General features: G+C 36.8%; 1 protein-coding gene across 1 annotated transcript; it reads left to right on the forward strand.

Moving 5' to 3' along the window:
* The first annotated feature begins 627 nt into the window (after window positions 1-627).
* LOC147504417 (uncharacterized) lies at window positions 628-1,248 on the forward strand. Its single transcript, XM_086605202.1, has one exon. The coding sequence runs from the start codon at window positions 628-630 to the stop codon at window positions 1,246-1,248; it is 621 nt and encodes a 206-aa protein (XP_086461328.1).
* Window positions 1,249-23,620: the final 22,372 nt, after the last annotated feature.

Raw genomic sequence — 23,620 nt, forward strand, 5'->3', positions numbered from 1 at the left:
GCAACAGTTGCGAGTGTGATTGAGAATGGGAGATGGGCAGTACCTCAATACATCAGGCATCACATAAGAGAGATAGCACAACAAATGGAAGAGGAAGTACAAATAGAAGGTGGAGAGGATGAGATAATATGGAATGCATCACAGAGTGGGGAGTATTAACTCAAGGCAACATACGATAGTATGAGGAACATCAGACAAGACACAGCATGGCATGATTTAATATGGTTTTCGAATAAGATACCAAGGCACTCATTTATTTGGTGGATGATATTCAATGAAGGATTGAAAACAAGGGACAAGCTGAAGATTTGGGGAGTGATAAACTCATATATTTGTGTTCTGTGCTGGAAGGAAATTGAAACCACGATCCATCTGTTTTTTGAGTGTTCATACTCACGACACATTTGGATCACTGTAATGGATTTGGCAGGGTATGTAAGACCGATCTCAGCAAATTAAGAGGATGAAATAGAGTGGATGGTTCAGAAATCGATTGGCAAGGGACCGAAACAAGATGCTCTGAAGCTGACCAGTAGCGCCTATTTCTATTGGATTTGGCGGGAAAGGAATAGTCGGATATTTAAACATGAAACAAGATATCTCCATCAAATGGCACAACTGATAATAATGGATGTCAGAACAAAGATGAGCTCTGTCAAATTCAAAATGCCAATAGGGCGGGAAAGAGAAGAGTTCGAACAGAGGTGGAATGTCGATGTGGAGCCTGTACATTCAAGGGCCCAGAAGTGCAAGTGGGAAAGAGCTGGGCCTGATATCGTGAACCTCAACTCAGATGGTACTCTACAAGGATTACAAGGGGGATGGGCAGCAGTTTTGAGAGATGATCAAGGCAGAGTCATAGCGGCAGCAAAAGGGAAATCGGTGTTCGCAAACATTGCGTACATTGAACTGGAGGGATTACAAAAGGGTTCGGAGCTCGCACAAAGGCATAATGTAAGAAAGGTAAGAGCACAAACAGACTCAACAAATGTGTTGAGTTTTCTAAACAAAAGGAAGACCCAACCATGGAGGCTGAAGAGGATTATTGAAGACATCAGGAACAAAACAAACTTATTAGAAAGTTTTTCTATAGTTCATGTGTTTAGAAAATGTAATAGACTAGAAGATAATTTAGCAGCTTCTATCCTAGGAATTTCTTTTATTGAACTCATCCCAAGCTCGTTTTCTGAAGATATAAAGAAAATTATATATGAAGATGCTAGTGGGACAGAGTACTTAAGATTGTAATAATTTTTAAAATTTTCTCCTCTATGAGGAAAGGGTAGGGGACCTTTTAATTAAAAAACCCCGCTTACCCATCCAAAAAAAAAAAACACACACTTGATTGAATGCATCTACATGTGAGCTTGCAATAGAATGAATTAAAAACACTTGATTGAATGCATCTACGTGCAAGATTGTAATAGAAAGAACGCAAACCACTTGATTGATTGAATGAACGCGTCTACAAGCGAGCTTGCAATAGAATGAATGCAAAACACTTGACTGAATGCATCTATGTGTGAGCTTGCATTTGAATGAATGCAAAACACTTGATTGAATACATCTATGTGTGAGCTTGCATTAGTATGAATGCAAAACATGGAGTCCTTGTCTTGCAAAGGGTTGAGTTGAGTCGTTGGTTTTCAGAGCTTTGGAGTGTTTTCTGAGCTTTTGAGTTTTTGGACCCTTAAGTTGACTTTACTTTAGCTGTTGACTTTAACCGTTGTCTTTTTGGCAATTTTTCTCAATTGTCCCATAAGGTCCCTTTTAGTCTCCTTTTCGTTCGAGATCATGTCATTTGAGGTATTTGGACCAGAATAGGCTTCTATCCTAAAAAATGATAAGAACATGAGTTTTGTAAATTATTGATTATATAATTTGTCATAATTGAAGCACTACAACAGGATAAAAATGCATATTTGGGCACTGATCAATAAGAATGAATGCAAAATACTTGATTGATTGAATGAATGCAAAACACTTGATTGAATGTATCTACTTGTGAGCTTGCATTAGAATGAATGCAAAACACTTAAGCTGATTGAATTAACGCATCTACAAGCGAGCTTACATTAGAATGAATGCAAAACACTTGATTGAATGCATCGATGTGTGAGCTAGTATTAGAAAAATAGAAAACGTGGAGTCTTTGTCTTGCAAAGGGTTGAGTTCTTGGTCCTTGAAGCCTTGGACTGTTACCTAAACTTTTGAGTTTTTGGACCCTTGAGTTGTCTTTGACCTTTATCTGTTGGCTTTGACTTTGACTGTTGGCTTTGACCGGTGACTTTTTATGACTTTTTCTCAGTTGTCCAATAAGGTCCCTTTTAGGCTTATTTTGGCTCTAGATCACGTCATTTGAGGTATTTTGTTCAAAATTGGCTTGTATCCTGAAAAAGCAATAAAAACATGAGTTTTGTACATTATTGATTATATAATTTGACATAATTTGAGCATTACAAGAGGATAAGAACGCATATTTGGAAACTGATCAATTAGAATGAATGCAAAACACTTAATTGATTGAACAAATGCAAAACCCTCTATTTAATGCATGTACTTGTGAGCTAGCAATAGAATGAAGGGTGAACTAGTATTACCCCCACTAGATGAGCCAATTAGGATTATTGATAGATGGGAAATTAGTCATAATTAAATACACACAAAATTTTTTTGGTCAACCCACTTTGACTTTTTTTTTTGTGTGTATTTGGGGAGACCCTAATTACCCCCATCTAGTCCCATCTAGGGGGAAAATCCTAAATTGGCTCATCTAGTGGGGGACTAATACTAGTTAACCCTAGAATGAATCCAATTGGCTCATCTTCATTAATTAAATTAACTCATCTACATTAAATTAACTCTTGCATTAGAATGGATGCAAAACACTTGATTGAATGCATCGATGTGTGAGCTTGTATTAGAATAATGCAAAATGTAGAGTCTTTGTCTTGCAAATTGTTGAGTCCTTGGTCCTTGAAGCCTTGGAGTGTTTCCTTAACTTTTGAGATTTTGGACCCTTGAGTTGTCTTTGACCTTTAACCCTTGGCTTTGACTTTGACGGTGACTTTTCAAAGACTTTTTGCAGATGTCCTATAAGGTCCCTTTTATGCTCCTTTTGACTTTAGATCACGTCATTTGAGGTATTTGGTCAAGAATAGGCTTGTATCCTAAAAAAGCGATAAAAACATGAGTTTTATACATTATTGATTATATAATTTGACATAATTGAGGCATTACAAGAGGAAAAAATGCATATTTGGGAATTGATTAATTAGAATGAATGCAAAACACTTGATTGATAGAACAATTGAAAACACTTGATTGAATGCATCTACTTGTGAGCTTGCATTAGAATGAATGCAAAACACTTGATTGGTTGAACTAACTCTTCTACAAGTGAGCTCACGTTAGAATGAATGCAAAACCCTTGATTGAGGGCCAAGATTTCATTATAATGCAAGGTTACTAGAGAGTGTTAATGGTGACAAATATAGGGTGATTCTTTAACCTTAGGGGTATTTCAGTCTTTTAGCATTTAAATTAGAAAATATGCGAAATTCAAGAGAAATTAGGGATCTAGCAGCCGCAAGTTTGAGCACACCAGCGAGGGCACAAAATGAGGGAGATGAAATTGAGAGCACTACACCCACAAGTGGGGATGAGGCGATGGATTTCTACAAGTCTTTCCTCGTCAAGAAGTATGGGGTTGGATCACTTGAGAGATTTAGGAAAAAAATCGATCTCAAAATCAGATCTGACGAGGCTTTGGATATGGTTTTAAATCAATATGAAGGCAATGGTAATGGTAATGGTGGTGAGAAGAAGGGCGTAGAGTCATCTGACGAGGAAGAGGACGATTTAACTGATGAACAAGGTTGTTGGATTCAGACGAACACAAGTGGGGATGAGCAGATAGCAAGTTTACCACTCACAAACGTCACAGCAAGTAAAGGTATGGTGAAAGAAGCTTCAACAATGGAAAAAGCTTTGAAGGAAGCAGATAAAGTTTTAATTGTTCAAGCTGAAGACAGGAGTACGTCTCAGGGTGGTTGTGCTGGTACGGGAAAAGGAGATGAACCTGGAAGTGTATTGAAGATTATCAAGAGATACTTTGTTGATAGGCAAAAATTGTTTAGCAGTACTGACACAAGGCAAGTGTAGCTTTTTCAAGACTGATGATAGCCATGAGGAAGGAATAAAGGCAAGTGTAGCTTCAAGCACAGAAAGCGAGTGGAAGGCTTTGGGAGCAGCAGTAGTGGGGGCACAACAACCTCTTAGTACTGGAAATGAGAAGACAAGATCAGCACCAGCCATGAAGAACAGCGAAGAATCATCCTTCGAGTATCGAGTGGTGCACAATCGATGTGGTAGGGATGATACACCATCAGCCATTAAGCCACGTTGAAAGATCGTGAACGATTTATCATCTGAAAATCAAATGCAAAGTCGAGGGGCTGGAACTGAGAAGTTGAGGTCAACGGATAGACCAGAAGCAAGACAGCCCAATGAAAATGACGACGCGTCTGATTCGTCCCTTGATACTCGAGTGCAATGTCGAGTTCTTTGGAAATGAGCGCATGCCGTGAGAATTACCAACAGTTAAAAGTTGGTAGAAATGTAGCAATGTAGGAACAGCAAGAGAGAATGCAAAGAAACCAAGAATGGGTGAGAAGTCATTAGGGCGAGATGCTTGGCGGCAGCTCGGTTGGAAAAAGGAAAATTTAGAGTTTGTGCCACCTAATTTGGTGGATGGCAAACCTGTTATTCATGTGAAAAGTGACCAATTTGTAAATGAGTGCAAGAAGTATGAGAACCTTGTTGTAGGGCAGTTTGTAGGAAGAAGATTGGGGTACAATTTTGTGAAAGAAACAGTTTCAAAGACTTGGAACATGAAAAACTTCAAGATGAATTTACATGGTGATAAAATGTTTACGTTTCAGTTTGAAACGGAAGAGGATAGTTTCATATTGCTAGCCAATTATTTGTCATTAGGCCTTGGAAGTTATTTGTTGAGAATGAGATGAATGATTTAAAGACACTACCTATTTGGGTGGTTGTAAAAAATTTGCCATTAGTAATGTGGAACAAGGAGGGGTTTAGCAAGATTGGCAGTATCATTGGTAATCCACTTTTTGTGGATAGACTCACTGAGAGCAAAGCACGAACTTCTTATGCGAGGGTGTGTGTTGAAATTGATACAGAGTGTCCTTACCCGGAGGGAGTGCCCATAGTTATTGATGAGCGGAGGAAATTTAATGTTACATTTGAAAACAATTGGAGGCCAGTAAGGTGTTTTTGTTGTGATACCTTTGGGCACTCTGCACAAAAATGCCCTAAGAATGTCAAGGTGGTTTTAGATCCTAGAATGGGTATTTGGCTTAAGAAAAAATATGTTGAGCATGGGATACTAGATGAAAGGGAAGGAGCTGAGAAAGGGGAAATTCCTAAAGAAGTATTAGATCCTGTTATTTTAGTGGAAAAAAGAGGAGTAGGAAAAGCGTTGAAGAAAAAAGAGCCGGGGAGTGCACCAGTGGTACAAGGGGTTGAAATGGTCCAAGAGGGGATGAATCATTCGTCGATTGATTCATGAACAAGTACAACTGAGATTGGGAAGGATGTTGGGAAACGCGCCTAGGAGGCATATATGATCGTGGCAAGGACAATCTAAGAAGGACTCGCCAAGACATCGGAAAAAAGGATGGAAGGAAAGGAGAGGGTGTAGGAACCAGAGAAGGTAGCACTTATAACCAACAAGGGCACAATTATAGTTGGCAACAAATGTGTGGGGGTGACCGAGAGAGAGAGTGAAATGGGGAAGAACGACTAAAAGGGTTAGCCCGCTTTTTTATCAAAAAGAAAGGGGTGTTCATGTTATTCACTACAGCTGATCCATATGCAAAGATCAGGCCAAGTTCCTTTCCTCAAGATGTAAGAAATTATATATGATGATGTAATGGGGAAAGAGTATGAGAGATTGTAATTTCTTGTTTTTCCTTTTCTATTATTTTTAATAAAGGGGTAGGGGACCCCGTTAACAACCTCGCTTACCAATCAAAAAAAAAAAAACCCTTGATTGAATGCATCTACATGTGAGCTTGTATTAGAATGAATTAAAAACACTTGATTTAATGCATCTACGTGTAAGATTGAATTAGAATGAATGCAAACCACTTGATTGATTGAATGAACGCATCTACAAGCGAGGTTGCAATAGAATGAATGCAAAACAATTAATTGAATGAATCTATGTGTGAGCTTGCATTAGATTGAATGCAAAACATTTGATTGAATACATCTACGTGTGAGCTTGCATTAGTATGAATGCAAAATATGGAATCCTTGTCTTGCAAAGGGTTGAGTTGAGTCCTTGGTCTTTGAAGCTTTGGAGTGTTTCCGAGCTTTTTTGAGTTTTGGACCCCTAAGTTGACTTTGACAATTGGCTTTGAGTTTGACCGTTGACTTTAACCGTTTGTCTTTTGACACTTTTTCTCCAGTTGTACCATAAGTTCCTTTTAGTATCTTTTTGGCTCAAGAGAACGTCATTTGAGGTATTTTGTCCAGAATAGGCTTCTATCCTAAAAAATGATAAGAACATGAGTTTCGTACATTATTGATTATATAATTTGACATAATTGAAGCACTTCAAGACGATAAAAACGCATATTTGTTAATCGATCAATTAGAATGAATGCAAAACAGTTGATTGATTGAATGAATGCAAAACACTTGATTGAATGCATCGATGTGTGAGCTTGTATTAGAATAATGCAAAACGTGGAGTCTTTGCCTTGGTCCTTGAAGCCTTGGACTGTTTCCTAAAATTTTGAGTTTTTGGACTATTGAGTTGTCATTGACTTTTATCTGTTAGCTCTGACTTTGACTGTTGGCTTTGACCGGTGACTTTTTATCACTTTTTCTCAGTTGTCCAATAAGGTCCCTTTTAGGCTCATTTTGGCTCTAGATCACGTCATTTGAAGTATTTGGTCCAAAATTGGCTTGTATCCTGAAAAGGCGATAAAAACATGAGTTTTGTACATTATTGATTATATAATTTGACATAATTGAAGCATTACAAGAGGATAAAAACGCTTATTTGAAAACTGATCAATTAGAATGAATGCAAAACACTTAATTGATTGAACAAATGCAAAACCCTTTATTGAATGGATCTACTTGTCAGCTAGCATTAGAATGAATGCAAAACACTTGATTGATTGAATTAATTCATCTACAAGCGAGCTTGCATTACAATGGATGCAAAACACTTGATTGCATGCATCGATCTGTGAGCTTGTATTAGAATACTGCAAAACGTGGAGTCTTTGCCTTGCAATGTGTTGAGTCCCAGGTCCTTGAAGCATCGGACTGTTTCCTAAACTTTTGAGTTTTTGAACCCTTGAGTTGTCTTTGACCTTTTTCTATTGGCTCTGACTTTGACTGTTGGCTTTGACTGGTGACTTTTTATAACTTTTTTTTCAGCTTGTCCAATAAGGTCTTTTAGGCTTATTTTGGCTCTAGATCACGTCATTTGAGGTATTTTGTTCAAAATTGGCTTGTATCCTGAAAAAGCGATAAAAACATGAGTTTTGTACATTATTGATTATATAATTTGACATAATTGAAGCATTACAAGACGATAAAAACGCATATTTAGGAACAGATAAATTAAAATGAATGCAAAACACTTGATTGATTGAGCGAATGCAAAACACTTGATTGATTAAATTAACTCATCTACAAGTGAGTTTGCATTAGAATGAATGCAAAACACTTGAATAAATGCATCTACATGTGAGCTTGCATTAGAATGAATTAAAAACACTTGATTGAATGCATCTACGTGCAAGATTGTATTAGAATGAATGCAAACCACTTGATTGATTGAATGAACGCGTTTACAAGCCTAGCTTGCACTATAATGAATGCAAAACACTTGACCTAATGTATCTCACGCGCAGAGCTTGCATTAGAATGAATGCAAAACACTTGATGAATAGGATCTACGTGTGAGCTTGCATTATTATGAATGCAAACATGGAGTCTTTCGCCTTGAAGCCTTGGAGTGTTTCCCCGAGCTTTTGAATTTCTTCGGGTCCCCTAAGTTGACTTTGACCATTGACTTTGACTTTGATTGTTGACTTTAACGTTATTGTCCTGTTTCGCACTTTTCTTAGTTGTCCCATAAGGTCTTTTTAGTCTCCTTTTTGGTTATAGATCACGCCATTTGAGGTATTTGGTCCGTAATAGACTTTTATCCTAAAAACAATAAGAAACATGTAAATGATTAATTATATAAGTTTGGTAAATGATTGATTATATAATTTGACATAATGAAGCTAATCGGGTAAATGCATAATTTACAAGAGGATTAAAATGCATATTTGGGCACCGATAAATTAGAATGAATGCAAAATACTTGATTGATTTAATGAATGCAAAACACTTGATTGAATGTATCTTTGTGAGCTTGCATTAGAATGAATGCAAAACACTTAATTGATTGAATTAACGATCTACGCTAATTAGCTTACATTAGAATGAATACGTTAAACACTTGATTGAATGGATCGATTTGTGAGCTTGTATTAGAATAATGCAAATGTGGAGTCTTTTTATTGCAAAGTGGTTGAGTCCTTGGTCCTTGAAGCCTTGTAGTGTTTCCTAACTTTTAAGTTTTGAACCTTTAGTTGTCTTTTGACCTTTAACCATTGGCTTTGACTTTGATCATTGACTTTGACAGGTGACTTTTCAAAGACTTTTTCCCTTGTCCCATAAGGTCCCTTTTCAGTGCTTTTTTGGCTCTAGATCACGCCATTTGAGGTATTTGGTCCATAATAGGCCTCAGATCCTAAAAACGATAAAAAACATAAGTTTTGTACATTATTAATTATATAATTTGACATAATTGAAGCATTACAAGAGGAAAAACACGATATTTGGGAACCGATTAATTATAATGAATGAAAACACTAAATTGATCGAACTTAATTCAAAACACTTGATCGAACGCATCTACTTTGTGAGCTTGCATTGTAATGAATGCAAAACTCTTGATTGATTGAATTAACTCATCTACAAAGCGAAGCTTTCAAGATTAAAATGAATGCAAAACACTTGATTGAATGCATCTACATGTAAGCTTGCATTTGAATGAATTAAAAACACTTGATTGAATGCATCTAATGCAAGATCAGATTAGAAATCCAACGCGAAAACCATTTTGATTGGATTGAATGAACGCGATCTACGTTTTTCTATGCAAAACACTTGACTGAATGCATCGTAGGTGGTACAAACTTTAGACTCTTCTTCCCCACATTCACTCTCCTTAACACCTCCACCCATGAAGCTTTTGTTGCTAATGTTCCTTCCTCTAGATTCTTTCCTTTCTGTTCAGCATCAGCTGCCTTCATAGTCTCTTCATCTTTTCCCTGATGTTCCACAACCCTTTCCCCCTTGTTCAAACAAACTTGCACCTGATTTTGTTCTAGCAAAGATGTGCTCTTGTCATGTTGGCATTCCCTTTTTTTAGTAACAGAACCACCAGAGTTTCCGTGTTCTTCTGCACCTCTTAGTTTCTGCACTTCTACATTTGAATCCTCTCACTTTCTTATAGTTACAACCCTATTAGAATCAGTTCTATATTGTTTCTCTTTATCGTGATGTATTCCTGACTCCGATCCATGGCCTTTAGTGTGTTTTCCCGATACTCTAGACTGTTCATCTTCTTCTCCAGGTACTTACATGTTTTGACCTTCCAGATCCCCTTTTACCGCGGCTTCTCATCAATCGTCTCTCTAGAGTTTCGCTTGTAGGCTAACTCTTCCTCATCTCCAACTCCAGCAGTACGTGCTACCACTCGATGTTCTTTCCTCTTTAGAGTTTTGAGTTGCATCGTCTCTCTGCGTTCTCCAGCCTCTTGTACTTCTTTCACCGCATCCAAGAGCCTATGAGCCTCTTTTAGTAAATCCTCTTTCGTTAGTTCAGTAGTATGACTCTGTTCATCTTCTCCAGATACTTCTCCCTTATCCAGCCTTTTCCTTAGTTTTTCTAGTGACCCTTAGCCATATTTCTTCAATAGCGCACTCCTGACTACTTCTATGTCTTCATCCTCATCACTTGAATCAATCTCTCGGTCGGAATCATCACTCTGATCTCCAACCCTAGCTAGTGTGCTAGGGTTTACGGCAGCTACAACCCTAAAATCTTTTGTTTTTTGCATATTTTATGTATTTTTTTTGGTGAAAAGACCTAAATCCCCTAACTTAAAAAATCACCCTATTTTTGCCACCATTAAAGCAAAAATTAAGTGCTAATGCGAGCTCGCTTGTAGATAAGTTAATTCAATCAATCAAGTGTTTTGCATTCATTCTAATACAAGCTCACAACTAGATGCATTCAATCAAGTGTTTTGAATTCGTTCAATCAATCAAGTGTTTTGCATTCATTCTAATTAATCAGTTCCCTAATAAGTGTGTTTTTCCACTCGTAATGTACAAAACTCAAGTTTTTATCGATTTTCAGGATACGGGCCAATTCTGGACCAAATACCTCAAATGACGTGATCTAGAGCCAAAAGAAGCCTAAAAGAGACCTTATGGGACAACAGATAAAAAGTGCTGAAAAGTCACCTGTCAAAGTCAACAGTCAAAGTCAAAAGCCAACGATTAAAGGTCAAAGACAACTCAAGGTTCCAAAAACTTAAAAGTTCAGAAAGCACTCAAAGGCTTCAAGGACCAAGGACTCAACCCTTTGCAACACAAAGACTCCATGTTTTGCATTATTCTAATACAAGCTCACACATCGATCCATTCAATCAAGTGTCTGCATTCATTCTAATCTAAGCTCGCTTGTAGATGCGTTAATTCAATCAATCAAGTATTTTGCATTCATTCTAATGCAAGCTCACAAGTAGATACATTCAATCAAGTGTTTTACATTTATTCAATCAATCAAGTGTTTTGCATTCATTCTAATTTATCAGTGCCCAAATATGCGTTTTTATCCACCTGTTGTGCTTCAATTATGTCAAATTATATAATCAATATTTTACCATACTCATGTTCTTATCGTTTTTTCGGATAGAAGCCTATTCTGGACCAAATATCTCAAATGACGTAATCTAGAACCAAAAGGACACTAAAAGGGACCTTATGGGACAACTGAAAAAAAGTGCCAAAAAGACAACGGTTAAAGTAAACAATCAAAGTCAAAGTCAATGGTCAAAGTCAACTTAAGGGTCCAAAAACTCAAAAGCTCAGGAAACACTCCAAGGCTTCAAAGACCAAGGAATTAACTCAACCCTTTGCAAAACAAGGACTCCATGTTTTGCATTCATACTAATGCAAGTTCACACGTAGATCTATTCAATCATGTGTTTTGCATTCATTCTAATGCAAGCTCACACGTAGATACATTCAATCAAGTGTTTTGCATTCATTCTAATGCAAGCTCACTTGTAGATGAGTTAATTTAATCAATCAAGTGTTTTGCATTCATTTTAATTTATCTGTTCCTAAATATGCATTTTTATCGTCTTGTAATGCTTCAATTATCTCAAATTATATAATCAATAATGTACAAAACTCATGTTTTTATCGCTTTTATAAGATACAAGCCTATTCTGGACCAAATACCTCAAATGACGTGATCTACAGCCAAAAAGAGCCTAAAAGGGACCATATAGCACAACTGAGAAAAAGTGCTGAAAAGTCACCGGTCAAAGTCAACAGTCAAAGTCAAAGGCAAGGGTTAAAGGTCAAAGACAACTCAAGGGTCTGAAATCTTAAAAGCTAAGGAAACACTCCAAGGCTTGAAGGACCAAGGACTCAACACTTTGCAAGACAAAGAATCCACGTTTTGCATTATTCTAATACAGGCTCACACATCAATGCATTCAATCAAGTGTTTTGCATTCATTCAAACGCAAGCTCTCTTGTAAATGACTTAATTCAATCAATCAAGTGTTTTGCATTCATTATAATCTAGCTCTCAAGTAGATACATTCAATAAAGGGTTTTACATTTGTTCAATCAATTAAGTATTTTGCATTCATTCTAATTAATCAATTCCCAAACATGCATTTTTATCCTCTTGTAATGCTTCTATTATGTCAAATTATACAATCAATAATGTACAAAAATCATGTTTTTATCGATTTTTCAGGATACAAGCCAATTTTGGACCAAATACCTCAAATGACGTGGTCTAGAGCCAAAATGAGCCTAAAAGGGACCTTATTGGACAACTGAGAAAAAGTGATAAAAAGTCACCGGTCAAAGCCAACAGTCAAAGTCAGAGCCAATAGATAAAGGTCAAAGACAACTCAAAGGTCCAAAAACTCAAAAGTTTAGGAAATAGTCCAACGCTTCAAGGTCTAAGGACTCAACCCTTTGCAAGACAAAGACTCCACATTTTGCATTATTCTAATACAAGCTCACACATCGATCCATTCAATCAAGTGTTTTGCATTCATTCAATCAATCAACTATTTTGCATTCCTTCTAATTAATCGATTCACAAATATGCGTTTTTATCCTCTTGAAGTGCTTCAATTTTGTCAAATTATATAATCAATAATGTACGAAACTCATGTTCTTATCGTTTTTTAGGATAGAAGCCTATTCTGGACAAAATACCTCAAATGACGTTCTCTTGAGCCAAAAGGATACTAAAAGGGACCTTATGGTACAACTGAGAAAAAGTGTTAAAAAGACAACGGTTAAAGTCAACAGTCAAAGACAAAGCCAATGGTCAAAGTCAACTTAGGGGGTCCAAAAACTCAAAAGCTCAGGAAACACTCCAAGGCTTCAAAGACTCAACTCAACCCTTTGCAAGACAAGGACTCCATATTTTGCATTCATACTAATGCAAGCTCACACGTAGATGTATTCAATCAAGTGTTTTGCATTCAATCAAATGCAAGTTGACATGTATATACATTCAATTAAGTGTTTTGCATTCATTCTATTGCAACCTCGCTTGTAGACGCGTTCATTCAATCAATCAAGTGGTTTGCATTCATTCTAATACAATCTTGTTCATAGATGCATTCAATCTAGTGTTTTTAATTCATTCTAATGCAAGCTCACATGTAGATGCATTCAATCAAGTGTTTTGCATTCATTCTAATGTGAGCTCACTTGTAGATGAGTTAATTCAATCAATCAAGTGTTTTGTATTCATTCTAATGCAAGCTCACAAGTAGATGCATTCAATTAAGTGTTTTGAATTCGTTCAATCAATCAAGTGTTTTGCATTCATTCTAATTAATCAGTTCCCAAATATGCATTTTTTTCCTCTTGTAATGCTTCAATTATGTCAAATATATATAATCAATAATGTATAAAACTCATGTTTTTATCGTTTTTTTAGGATACAAGCCTATTCTGGACCAAATACCTCAAATGACGTGATCTAGAGCCAAAAGGAGCCTAAAAGGGACCTTATAGGACAACTGAGAAAAAGTGCTGAAAAGTCACCGGTCAAAGTCAAAGCCAAGGGTTAAAGGTCAAAAACAACTCAATGGCCCAAAATTTCAAAAGTTAAGGAAACACTCCAAGGCTTCAAGGACCAAGGACTCAACACTTTGGAAGACAAAGACTCTACATTTTGCATTATTCTAATACAAGCTCACACATCGATGCATTCAATCAAGTGTTTGCATCCATTCTAATGCAAGCTCACATGTAGATGAGTTAATTCAATCAATCAAGTGTTTTTCATTCATTCTAATGCTAACTCACAAGTAGATGCAAATAAATTTAGAAAAACATGCCAATTTCAAAAGAATTTAGGGATTTTGCAGCCGCAGTTTTAAACACACCAGCTAAGGAGTGCAATGAGGGAGACAAGATTGAGAGCAACACCCCAACAAGTGAGGATGAGGAAATCGAATTTGCTAAGTCGATACTTGTTACGGAGAGGGTTCGCTGGAGAGATTTAGGAAAAGGCTAGATCTAATAAAAGCTAGATCTGATGGGAGCTGGACGAACCAAGAAGGTCACGAAATAAAGGAGAAGGCTCTGGATCTTGTCCTCGATTATGAAGCTAAGGGGACTGAGAAGATGGGAACTCCGACACTAGCCACTAAGAACACACCAGCAGTTACAGGTTTGGTTATGGAACCAAGGAAAGAGGCAGCCTTTGAATATCGAGTGGTGCAAACTCGAGTGGGGGAAGAAAACTGAGATATGTGGAAACGCTAAAGCAGTGAATGGTATTCAAAACACACGCAATCAATTGAGTGAACATCAAGAGGTTACAACAAAGAAAGGTTTTGGATGGTGAGTCAAGGAAGAATGGAAAAATAGGATTTGATTTTGAACATCAAGGAAAATAGGTAAGTGAGAAGCCATCGAAACGAAGTATATGGGCTGCAATCATCGGAAAAAATCAGTCGGTCTTCGATGAGCTTTCATATATTCCACCTGCTATGGTGGATGGAAAGGCATGTCAACAGCTCCCCAATATGCAGACTTCAAAAAAGTTTGAGAATCTTGTTGTTGGTTCCTTTGTAGGGAAAAGATTAAACTTCAATTTTGTTAAGGATATAGTCACTAGAACTTGGCTTAATTAAGAACTTTGTGATGAAGCCGTATGGAGACACCATGTACACCTTCAAGTTTCAGAGTGAAGATGATCGGGGAAGGCGGTTTTCGATATATAGGCTCGTTCCATATTGCAAGTCAACTGTTTGTAGTGAGGTCGTGGAGGATTTTTGTCGAGGCGTAAATGCGAGAACTCAAAACCATCCCAATTTGGGTTGTGGTGAAAGGGATGCCAATGGAAATGTGGAATAAACAAGGCTTCACCAAGTAGGGAGTGCTATCGGAGTTCCAATGTTCACCGATCGGTTAACAGAGAATATGTCTCGAATCGCCTATACGCGACTATGTGTAGAGATTGACACAAAGTGCACTTATCCAAAAGATATACCAGTAATATTGGATCAAAGGAGAGAGTATAAAGTCTCATTAGAGTATAATTGGAAGCCCCCGAGGTGTATGAATTGTGCAAGTTTTGGACACAGGATCACAATTTTGCCCTAAGCGGTCAAGGTGGGAAAAGGCAATTCAAATAAAGTGTGGCTCAAAGACTAACACAGACAAACTGATGCGAAAGTGGAGCAAAAAGCAGATACCCAAGGAGTTCAGAAGCCTATTTTTGCAACTGAATCTGAAATTCATGAATTCCACAATGTGGAGGACACTGGATGGACATCAATGAGCAGAGAACAGCAATGTCACCAAAGTCCATGCAAAGAATGATGGGGAAGGAAAGGCTATATTGGATGAACTTGCAAGGAAGATGAACAAGATATAAAGAGGCTCTTACTTAGGAAAAAAAGAAGGGGGCAATAAAGTCGAAGACATTCAGATTGAAGATACAATGCAAGAGGAAAGAACAATGCCAGGTAAGGACACTGAGAATGAAGGTTGGCAGTCGCCCACACGGAGACACATGGTGAGGGTGAAACATAGGAGCTCAAATGTGGAGCCCATGCGAAAGGTAGCTAGCTGGTAATGATGGTCGGGAATACATAAAAGTGAGAGAAGACAACAAGTAGAAACCACAACTTCTAATAAGAATATCCCGGGAGACTATGCTAACATGGGCTCGAGAGCTGGAATGAACCCCGAGAACACCCTTCTTTGGAAAGGAACCGAGCCTCCACTAATGATAGACACCCGAGGACTTCGGTTCTCCATGGATCAGCTCAAGCAAAATCAAAGTAGAACACATTAGCAAGAAGAAACACGTTTGTTGTGGACTGTGAGAATAGTTCGCAAGATTGTGGGATATTGCGGATATTGCGTGATATTTCGCAATATTTCAAAAAGTTTTACATGAATTTTTTGAATCATATAAACTAGCTAATACTTTAGCTCGTATTTGTACACAGCTAGTTACAAAGAGTTACTTCCCAGTGAGAGTGAGAATGTAACAACCTATGGCTTATTTATTTTATTATTAATAAAAGGGGGAGGGGACCTCTATAAAAACCTCGCTTATCGATATATAAAAAAAAAAAAATGCATTCAATAAAGGGTTTTGCATTTGTTCAGTCAATTAAGTGTTTTGCATTCATTCTAAATTTCCAAATATGTTTTGCATTTGTTCTAAATTATGTCAAATTAGAGTATTTTTCTATAATTCATGTATTTAGAGAATGTAATAAAGCTTGCGATAGTTTGGCGACTAATATTCCATTTTTATTTCATTGAACTCTCATTTTAAGAAGATATAAAGAAAATAGAGTTTGAAAATTATGGGAAATTATTTGTAATAATTCAATTTTTTTTATCCTCTATGTAGGGGTAACCTCTTGTTTTATGTCAAATTATATAATCAATAATGTACAAAACTCATGTTTTTTTATCGCTTTTCAGGGATACAAGGCAATTTTGGACCAAATACCTCAAATGACGTGATCTAGAGCCAAAATGAGTTTAAAAGGGACCTTATTGGACAACTGAGAAAAAGTGATAAAAAGTCACCGGTCAAAGCCAACAGTCAAAGTCAGAGCCAACATATAAAGGTCAAAGACAACTCAAGGGTCCAAAAACTCAAAACTTTAGGAAATAGTCCAAGGCTTCAAGGACCAAGGACTCAACTCTTTGCAAGACAAAGACTCCACGTTTTGTATTTTTCTAATACAAGCTCACACATTGATGCATTCAATCAAGTGTTTTGCATTCATTCAATCAATCAAGTATTTTGCATTCATTCTAATTAATCGATTCACAAATATGCATTTTTATCCTCTTGAAGTGCTTCAATTATGTCAAATTATATAATCAATAATGTACAAAACTCATGTTCTTATCATTTTTTAGGATAGAAGCCTATTCTTGACAAAATACCTCAAATGACATTCTCTAGAGCCAAAAGGAGACTAAAAGGGACCTTATGGTACAACTGAGAAAAAGTGTCAAAAAGACAACGGTTAAAGTCAACAATTAAAGTCAAAGTCAATGGTAAAAGTAAACGGTCAAAGTCAACTTAGGGGTCCAAAAACTCCAAAGCTTAGGAAACAGTCCAAGGCTTCAAAGACCAAGGACTCAACTCCACCCTTTGCAAGACAAGGACTCCATGTTTTGCATTCATACTAATGCAAGCTCACACGTAGATGTATTCAATCAAGTGTTTTGCATTCAATCTAATTAATCAGTTCCCAAATATGCATTTTTTTTCCTCTTGTAATGCTTCAATTATGTAAAATAATATAATCAATAATGTACAAAACTCATGTTTTTATTGCTTTCTCAGGATACAAGCCTATTCTGGACCAAATACCTCAAATTACGTGATCTAGAGCCAAAAGGAGCCTAAAATGGACCTTATGGGACAACAAAGAAAAAGTGGTGAAAAGTCACCGGTCAAAGCCAAAGCCAATGGTTAAATGTCAAAGATAACTCAAGGTTCCATAAACTAAAAAGTTCAGGAAACAGTCCAAGGCTTCAAGGACCAAGGACTTAACCCTTGAAAGACAAAGACTCCACGTTTTGCAATATTCTAAGACAAGCTCATGCATCGATGCATTCAATCAAGTGTTTTGCATTCATTCTAATGTAAGCTCGCTTGTAGATGCGTAAATTAAATCAATTAAGTGTTTAGCATTCATTCTAATGCAAACTCACAAGTAGATACATTTAATCAAGTGTTTTGCGTTCATTCAATCAATCAAGTGTTTTGCATTCATTCTAATTGATCAGTGCCCAAATATGCGTTTTTTTTTCCTTTTGTAGTGCTTCAATTATGTCAAATTATATAATCAATAATTTACAAAACTCATGTTCTTATCGTTTTTTAGGATAGAAGCCTATTCTGGTCAAAATACCTCAAATGAGGTGATCTCGAACCAAAACGAGACTATAAGGGACCTTATGGGACAATTGAGAAAAAGTGCTAAAAAGATAACGGTTAAAGTCAACAATTAATGTCGAAGTCAACTTAGGGGTCCAAAAACTCAAAAGCTCAAGAAACACTCCAAAGCTCCGAAGACCAACGACTCAACTCAACCTTTTGCAAGACAAGGACTCCATGTTTTCCATTCATACTAATAGAAGCTCACACATAGATGTATTTAATCAAGTGTTTTGTATTCATTCTAATGCAAGCTCACACATAGATGCATTCAGTCAAGTGTTTTGCATTCATTCTATTTCAGGCTCGGTTGTAGACGAGTTTATTCAATCAATCAAGTGTTTTGTATTCATTCTAATACAATCTTGCATGTAGATGCATTCAATCAAGTGTTTTTAATTCGTTCTACTACAAGCTCACATGTAGATGCATTCAATCAAGTGTTTTGCATTCATTCTAATACAATCTTGCATGTAGATGAATTCAATCAAGTGATTTTAATTCATTCTATTGCAAGCTCACAAGTAGATGTATTCAATCAAGTGTTTTGCATTCATTCTAATGTAAGTTCGCTTGTAGATGAAGTAATTCAATCAATCAAGTGTTTTGCATTCATTCTAATGCAAGTTCACAAGTTGATGCATTCAAACAAGAAGTTTGCTTTCGTTCAATCAATCAAGTGTTTTGCATTCATTCTAATTGATCAGTTCCAAAATATACGTTTTTCTCCTCTTGCAATGCTTAAATTATGTCATATTATATAATCAATAATGTACAAAACTCATGTTTTTATCGCTTTTTTAGGATACAAGCCTATTCTTGACCAAATACCTCAAATGACGTGATCTAGAGCCAAAAAGAGCCTAAAAGACCTTATGGGACAACGGAGAAAAAGTGTTGAAAAGTCACCAGTCAACAGTCAAAGTCAAAGCCAACGGTTAAAGGTCAAAGATAACTCATGGGTCCAAAAATTCAACTGTTCAGGAAACACTCCAAGGCTTCAAGGACCAAGGACTCAACCCTTTGCAAGACAAAGACTCCACGTTTTGCATTATTCTAATACAAGCTCACACATCGATGCATTTAATAAATTGTTTTGCATTCATTCTAATGTAAGCTCTCTTGTAGATACGTTAATTCCATCAATCAAGTGTTTTGAATTCATTCTAATGCAAGTTCACAAGTAGATACATTTAATCAAGTGTTTTGCATTCATTCAATCAATCAAATGTTTTGCATTCATTCTAATTGATCAGTTCTCAAATATGCATTTTTACCCTCTTGTAGTGCTTCAATTATGTAAAATTATATAATCAATAATGTACAAAACTCATGTTCTTATTGTTTTTTTGGATAGAAGCCTATTTTGGACCAAATACTTCTAATGACGTGATCTAGAGCCAAAAGGAGACTAAAAGGGACGTTATGGGACACCTGAGTAAAAGTGCCAAAAAGACAACGGTTATAGTCAACAGTCAAAGGTAAAAGTCAACAGTCAAAGTCAACTTATCCAAAAACTCAAAAGCTCAGGAAACACTACAAGGCTTCAAAGACCAAGGACTCAACTCAACCCTTTGCAAGACAAGGACTCCATGTTTTGCATTCATACTAATGCAAGCTCACATGTAGATGTATTCAATCAAGTGTTTTGCATTCATTCTATTGCAAGCTCAAACGTAGATGCATTCAGTCAAGTGTTTTGTATTCATTCGATTGCAAGCTCGCTTGTAGACGCGTTCATTCAATCAATCAAGTGGTTTGCATTTATTCTAGTGCAATCTTGCACGTAGATGCATTCAATCAAGTGTTTTTAATTCATTCTATTGCAAATTTACACTTTTTTTTTTCTTTTTTTTATTTATTTTTTTATTTTTTATCAGCAAGCGAGGTTGTTAATTGGGGCCCTTACCCCTTTGTTCATAATAAAAAGCTTCTGAACTGGATTACAATCTCTCATACTCTCTTCCTATTACATCATCATCTATAATTTTCATTACTTCATTTTAAAAAGAGTATATACTAATATCTACATATGCCTAATCAGGAATAGTACTAGCTAAAGAATCCGCTAGTTTGTTCGCTTCTCTGTAAATGTAGACTATACTGAACTCCTCCAGCTCTGTCTCCATTCTTCTAATGCTTCTCATCATCTTGTTTGCTTCCCATGGAAAAACAGATTTATGTATAAAAGCTATTACATTTTGAGAATCTGTTTGTGCCTGAAGTTTCCTAATGTTCTGCGCAATTGCTAACTTCATACCTTGTTCCACGCCTTGAAGTTCCACCAAAGCAATAGTGTTATATTCTGACTTTCCTTTTGCTGATCTCTGAGCACTGCCCATGCCCCTTGCTGTCCTTGCATAGTCCCATCTGAATTCACATTATGTATACCTTCAGGTGCCCTTTCCCATCTATAGAAAATCTTATTTTTCCTTTTTCTCATAATATCCACGTTCCATAGATCAACAAACCACTCTCTCTCGGGCCCATCCTCCATCTTTAAGTTCATTGCACTCAACTTCGTCTTAACATCACTCATTACATTGAAGACAATGCTATCCCCCATTTTACTTCACTGTTCAAAGATTCTTTCATTTCGCTCCCTCCAATTCCAATAACAAAACCCATTAAACACAAGCTTGAACGCATCTTGCTTGCATCCTTTCCCAGCTGTAACCAGTATTACCCATTTCACTTCTTCCCCCCAATTGATCGCTCTGATCCTTGAATACCCACATGCGTTCAACAGTTTACTCCATACCTCTTGAGTGAATGTACAATTGAAGAATAAGTGCTCTTCAGTCTCCACTTCCCGCCAGTAGAAAATACATGTGTCATCTGTCACCACTTTCCTCTTTTTCATTCTGCATAATGTCTTCAAGCTCCACTGTAACACCATCTATGTTATAAAAGAGTGCCATGCTACTTGTTGTTTTGTATCCCTTATACTGTGGTAGGTATCTTTTAGTGTAAACCCACCCCTGTTCGAAACAGTCCACACCATCGTATCTTCCCCACTGATAATGCTCACCTCTTCTTCCATTCTTTCCATTCTCAATGATTAGGTACATGCCACTTTCCATTCTCAATGAAAACCGAAAGCTTGCTACCAAGATTGCAAGTTGAGTTATATTTCAGAGCTTGCGGAAACGTCTCCTTCAAAATCCCATATGGGTGCCAAGGATCTAACCAGAATGATGTGCTTTTTCCATCTCCAATTTGATGCAATGCAATGTGTTTTGCTTCATCCCTCTATTTTAGAATATTTAGCCCGACTCGAGGAGAATTAAATGTCGGCTATATTCATACTCCATAAGTTTTTCTCCTTAATAAGATTCTTATAAACCCATTGAACCCACAGAGTTTCATTCTTGTTTATGATGTTCCATAAGTGCCTCATATTAGTTGCATGATTCATCCTTGAGAGATCCCTTACTCCTAGCCCTCCTTCCTCATATGGATAACACATACTCTCCCAACTGATGACAGCATGGGATGTTGGCACAATCTGGTCCATTCCATAAGAAATTCCAACATAGCTTATTAATATCCTCGATAATCCTTTGTGGCACAATAAAGCATGAGAACCAATAGACACTCAAGCTATTCAATACTGATTTGATGAGTTGAACTCTTCCTGCATAAGATAGAAACTTGCCTCTCCAACTTTGAATTCTATTAGTAACTTTAGAAATCAAAGGAAGGCAATCAGTTGATGTTAACCTTGTTGTAATAAGGGGCATGCCAGTTATTTAACCGGTAGCTCACTTGTAGCAAACGAAAGAATCTGTTGTATAGAATCATAGCTGCTTTGATCAACTCCTGCAAAGAATACTTGACTCTTCCTTACATTCACTTCTAGTCTCGAACATCTTGTGAATATATCAATATTTTCTTTCAAGCACTTAGCTGCATCAGTATCTCCATAAATGAAAGCAATAAGGTCATCTGCAAAGGCAGGATGAGTGATGGTTCATTACATTTCTGGTGTAGCTTGTATCTTCCTTCCCTGACACTGTGTATCATTATCTCCGACAAAATATCCATTACAAGTACAAACAGGTAAGGTGACATGGGGTCACCCTGCCTTATCTCTTTTCTGCCTTCGAAGTACCCATAGGGTGAGCCATTCAACATGATAGAGTATGATGGAGTCTCCACACACACTTTCACCCACTGTATGAACTTCCTTGGAAGGCCAATTCTCTACATTGCATATTCCACTGTCTCCCATCTTACTGAGTCATATGCCTTCTTAAGATCTATCTTGGCCGCACATCTTGGAGGGTACAAATCCCTATGGTAGTTATGTAACAACTCATGAGATAAAAGGATATTGTCTTGGATTGCTCTCCGTGTAATAAATGCATACTGATTCGGTGCCACCATTAGATGAATGAACTTCTTCATTCTAGAAGTTAAAATCTTAGTAATACATTTATACATCACTCCACAACATGAAATGGGCCTATAGTCCGTTAAAGAGGATGGACTCTGTACTTTTGGAATAAGTGTGATACATGTAGAGTTTACTTCTCTAAGCATCATACCTGATTTGAAATTTTTTTGAATGGCTTGAATGAATTCCTCAGAGATTACTTTCCATGTGGCTTTGAAGAACAGAGAAGAGAAGCCATCACTTCCCGGAGCTTTGTCACTACCAATACTTGATAATGCCTCAGTTATCTCATTTCTAGTTACTCTTGCTTGCAGCTCTTCATAGATACCTTCATCAATATGTTGCTTGGGTGCCATATCAGCAAACATACAGAAACTAACCTCCTCCATATGCTCTGGACTATATAGTTCCTTATAAAATTCCACACATTGCTCACCAATCTCTTGGATGTCTTCCAATATTGTTCCTTCACTATTAGTGAGACAAGTGATTTTGTTTGTGTTCCTTCTTTCTTTGACAGATGTGAAGAAATACTTTGTATTATTATCCCCTACAGTGATAACTTGATCCTTCGATTTCTGTCTATGGAAACCCACTTCTGCCACAGCCACTTTAACATATTCCTCGATGGCTTCTTTCTCCTTCCTGATAAGTACTATGTTCAACGGCTCTTCTTGCAATTCAGTTTGAATGCTAAGCATAATTTCCTTCATTTCAGCAGCCCTATTGACGACATTACCTATTCTTTCTCTATTCCATATGGTCCCTTTTAGGTTTTTTTTGCTCTAGATTACGTCATGTGAGGTATTTGGTCCAGAATAGGCTTGTATCCTGAAAAAGTGATAAAAACATGAGTTTTGTACATTATTGATTATATAATTTGACATAATTGAAACATTACAAGAGGATAAAAATGCATATTTTGGAAGTGATCAATTAGAATGAATGCAAAATACTTGATTGATTGAATAAATGCCAAACATTTGATTGAATACATCTACTTGTGAACTTGCATTAGATTGAATGCAAAACATTTTATTGATTGAATTAACTCATCTACAAGCGAGCTTGCATTAGAATGAATACAAAACACTTGATTGAAAGCATCTACGTGTGAACTTGCATTAGAATGAATTAAAAACACTTGATTGAATGCATCTACGTGCAAGATTGCATTAGAATGAATGCAAACCACTTCATTGATTGAATGAACGCGTCTACAAGCGAGCTTACAATAGAATGAATGCAAAACACTTGACTGAATGCATCTACGTTTGAGCTTGCATTAGAATGAATGCAAAACACTTGATTAAATACATCTACGTGTGAGCTTGCATTAGTATGAATGCA

The sequence above is a fragment of the Coptis chinensis genome, chromosome 4 (assembly GCF_015680905.1).
Source record: "Coptis chinensis isolate HL-2020 chromosome 4, ASM1568090v1, whole genome shotgun sequence".
NCBI classification, from domain to species: Eukaryota; Viridiplantae; Streptophyta; class Magnoliopsida; order Ranunculales; family Ranunculaceae; genus Coptis; species Coptis chinensis.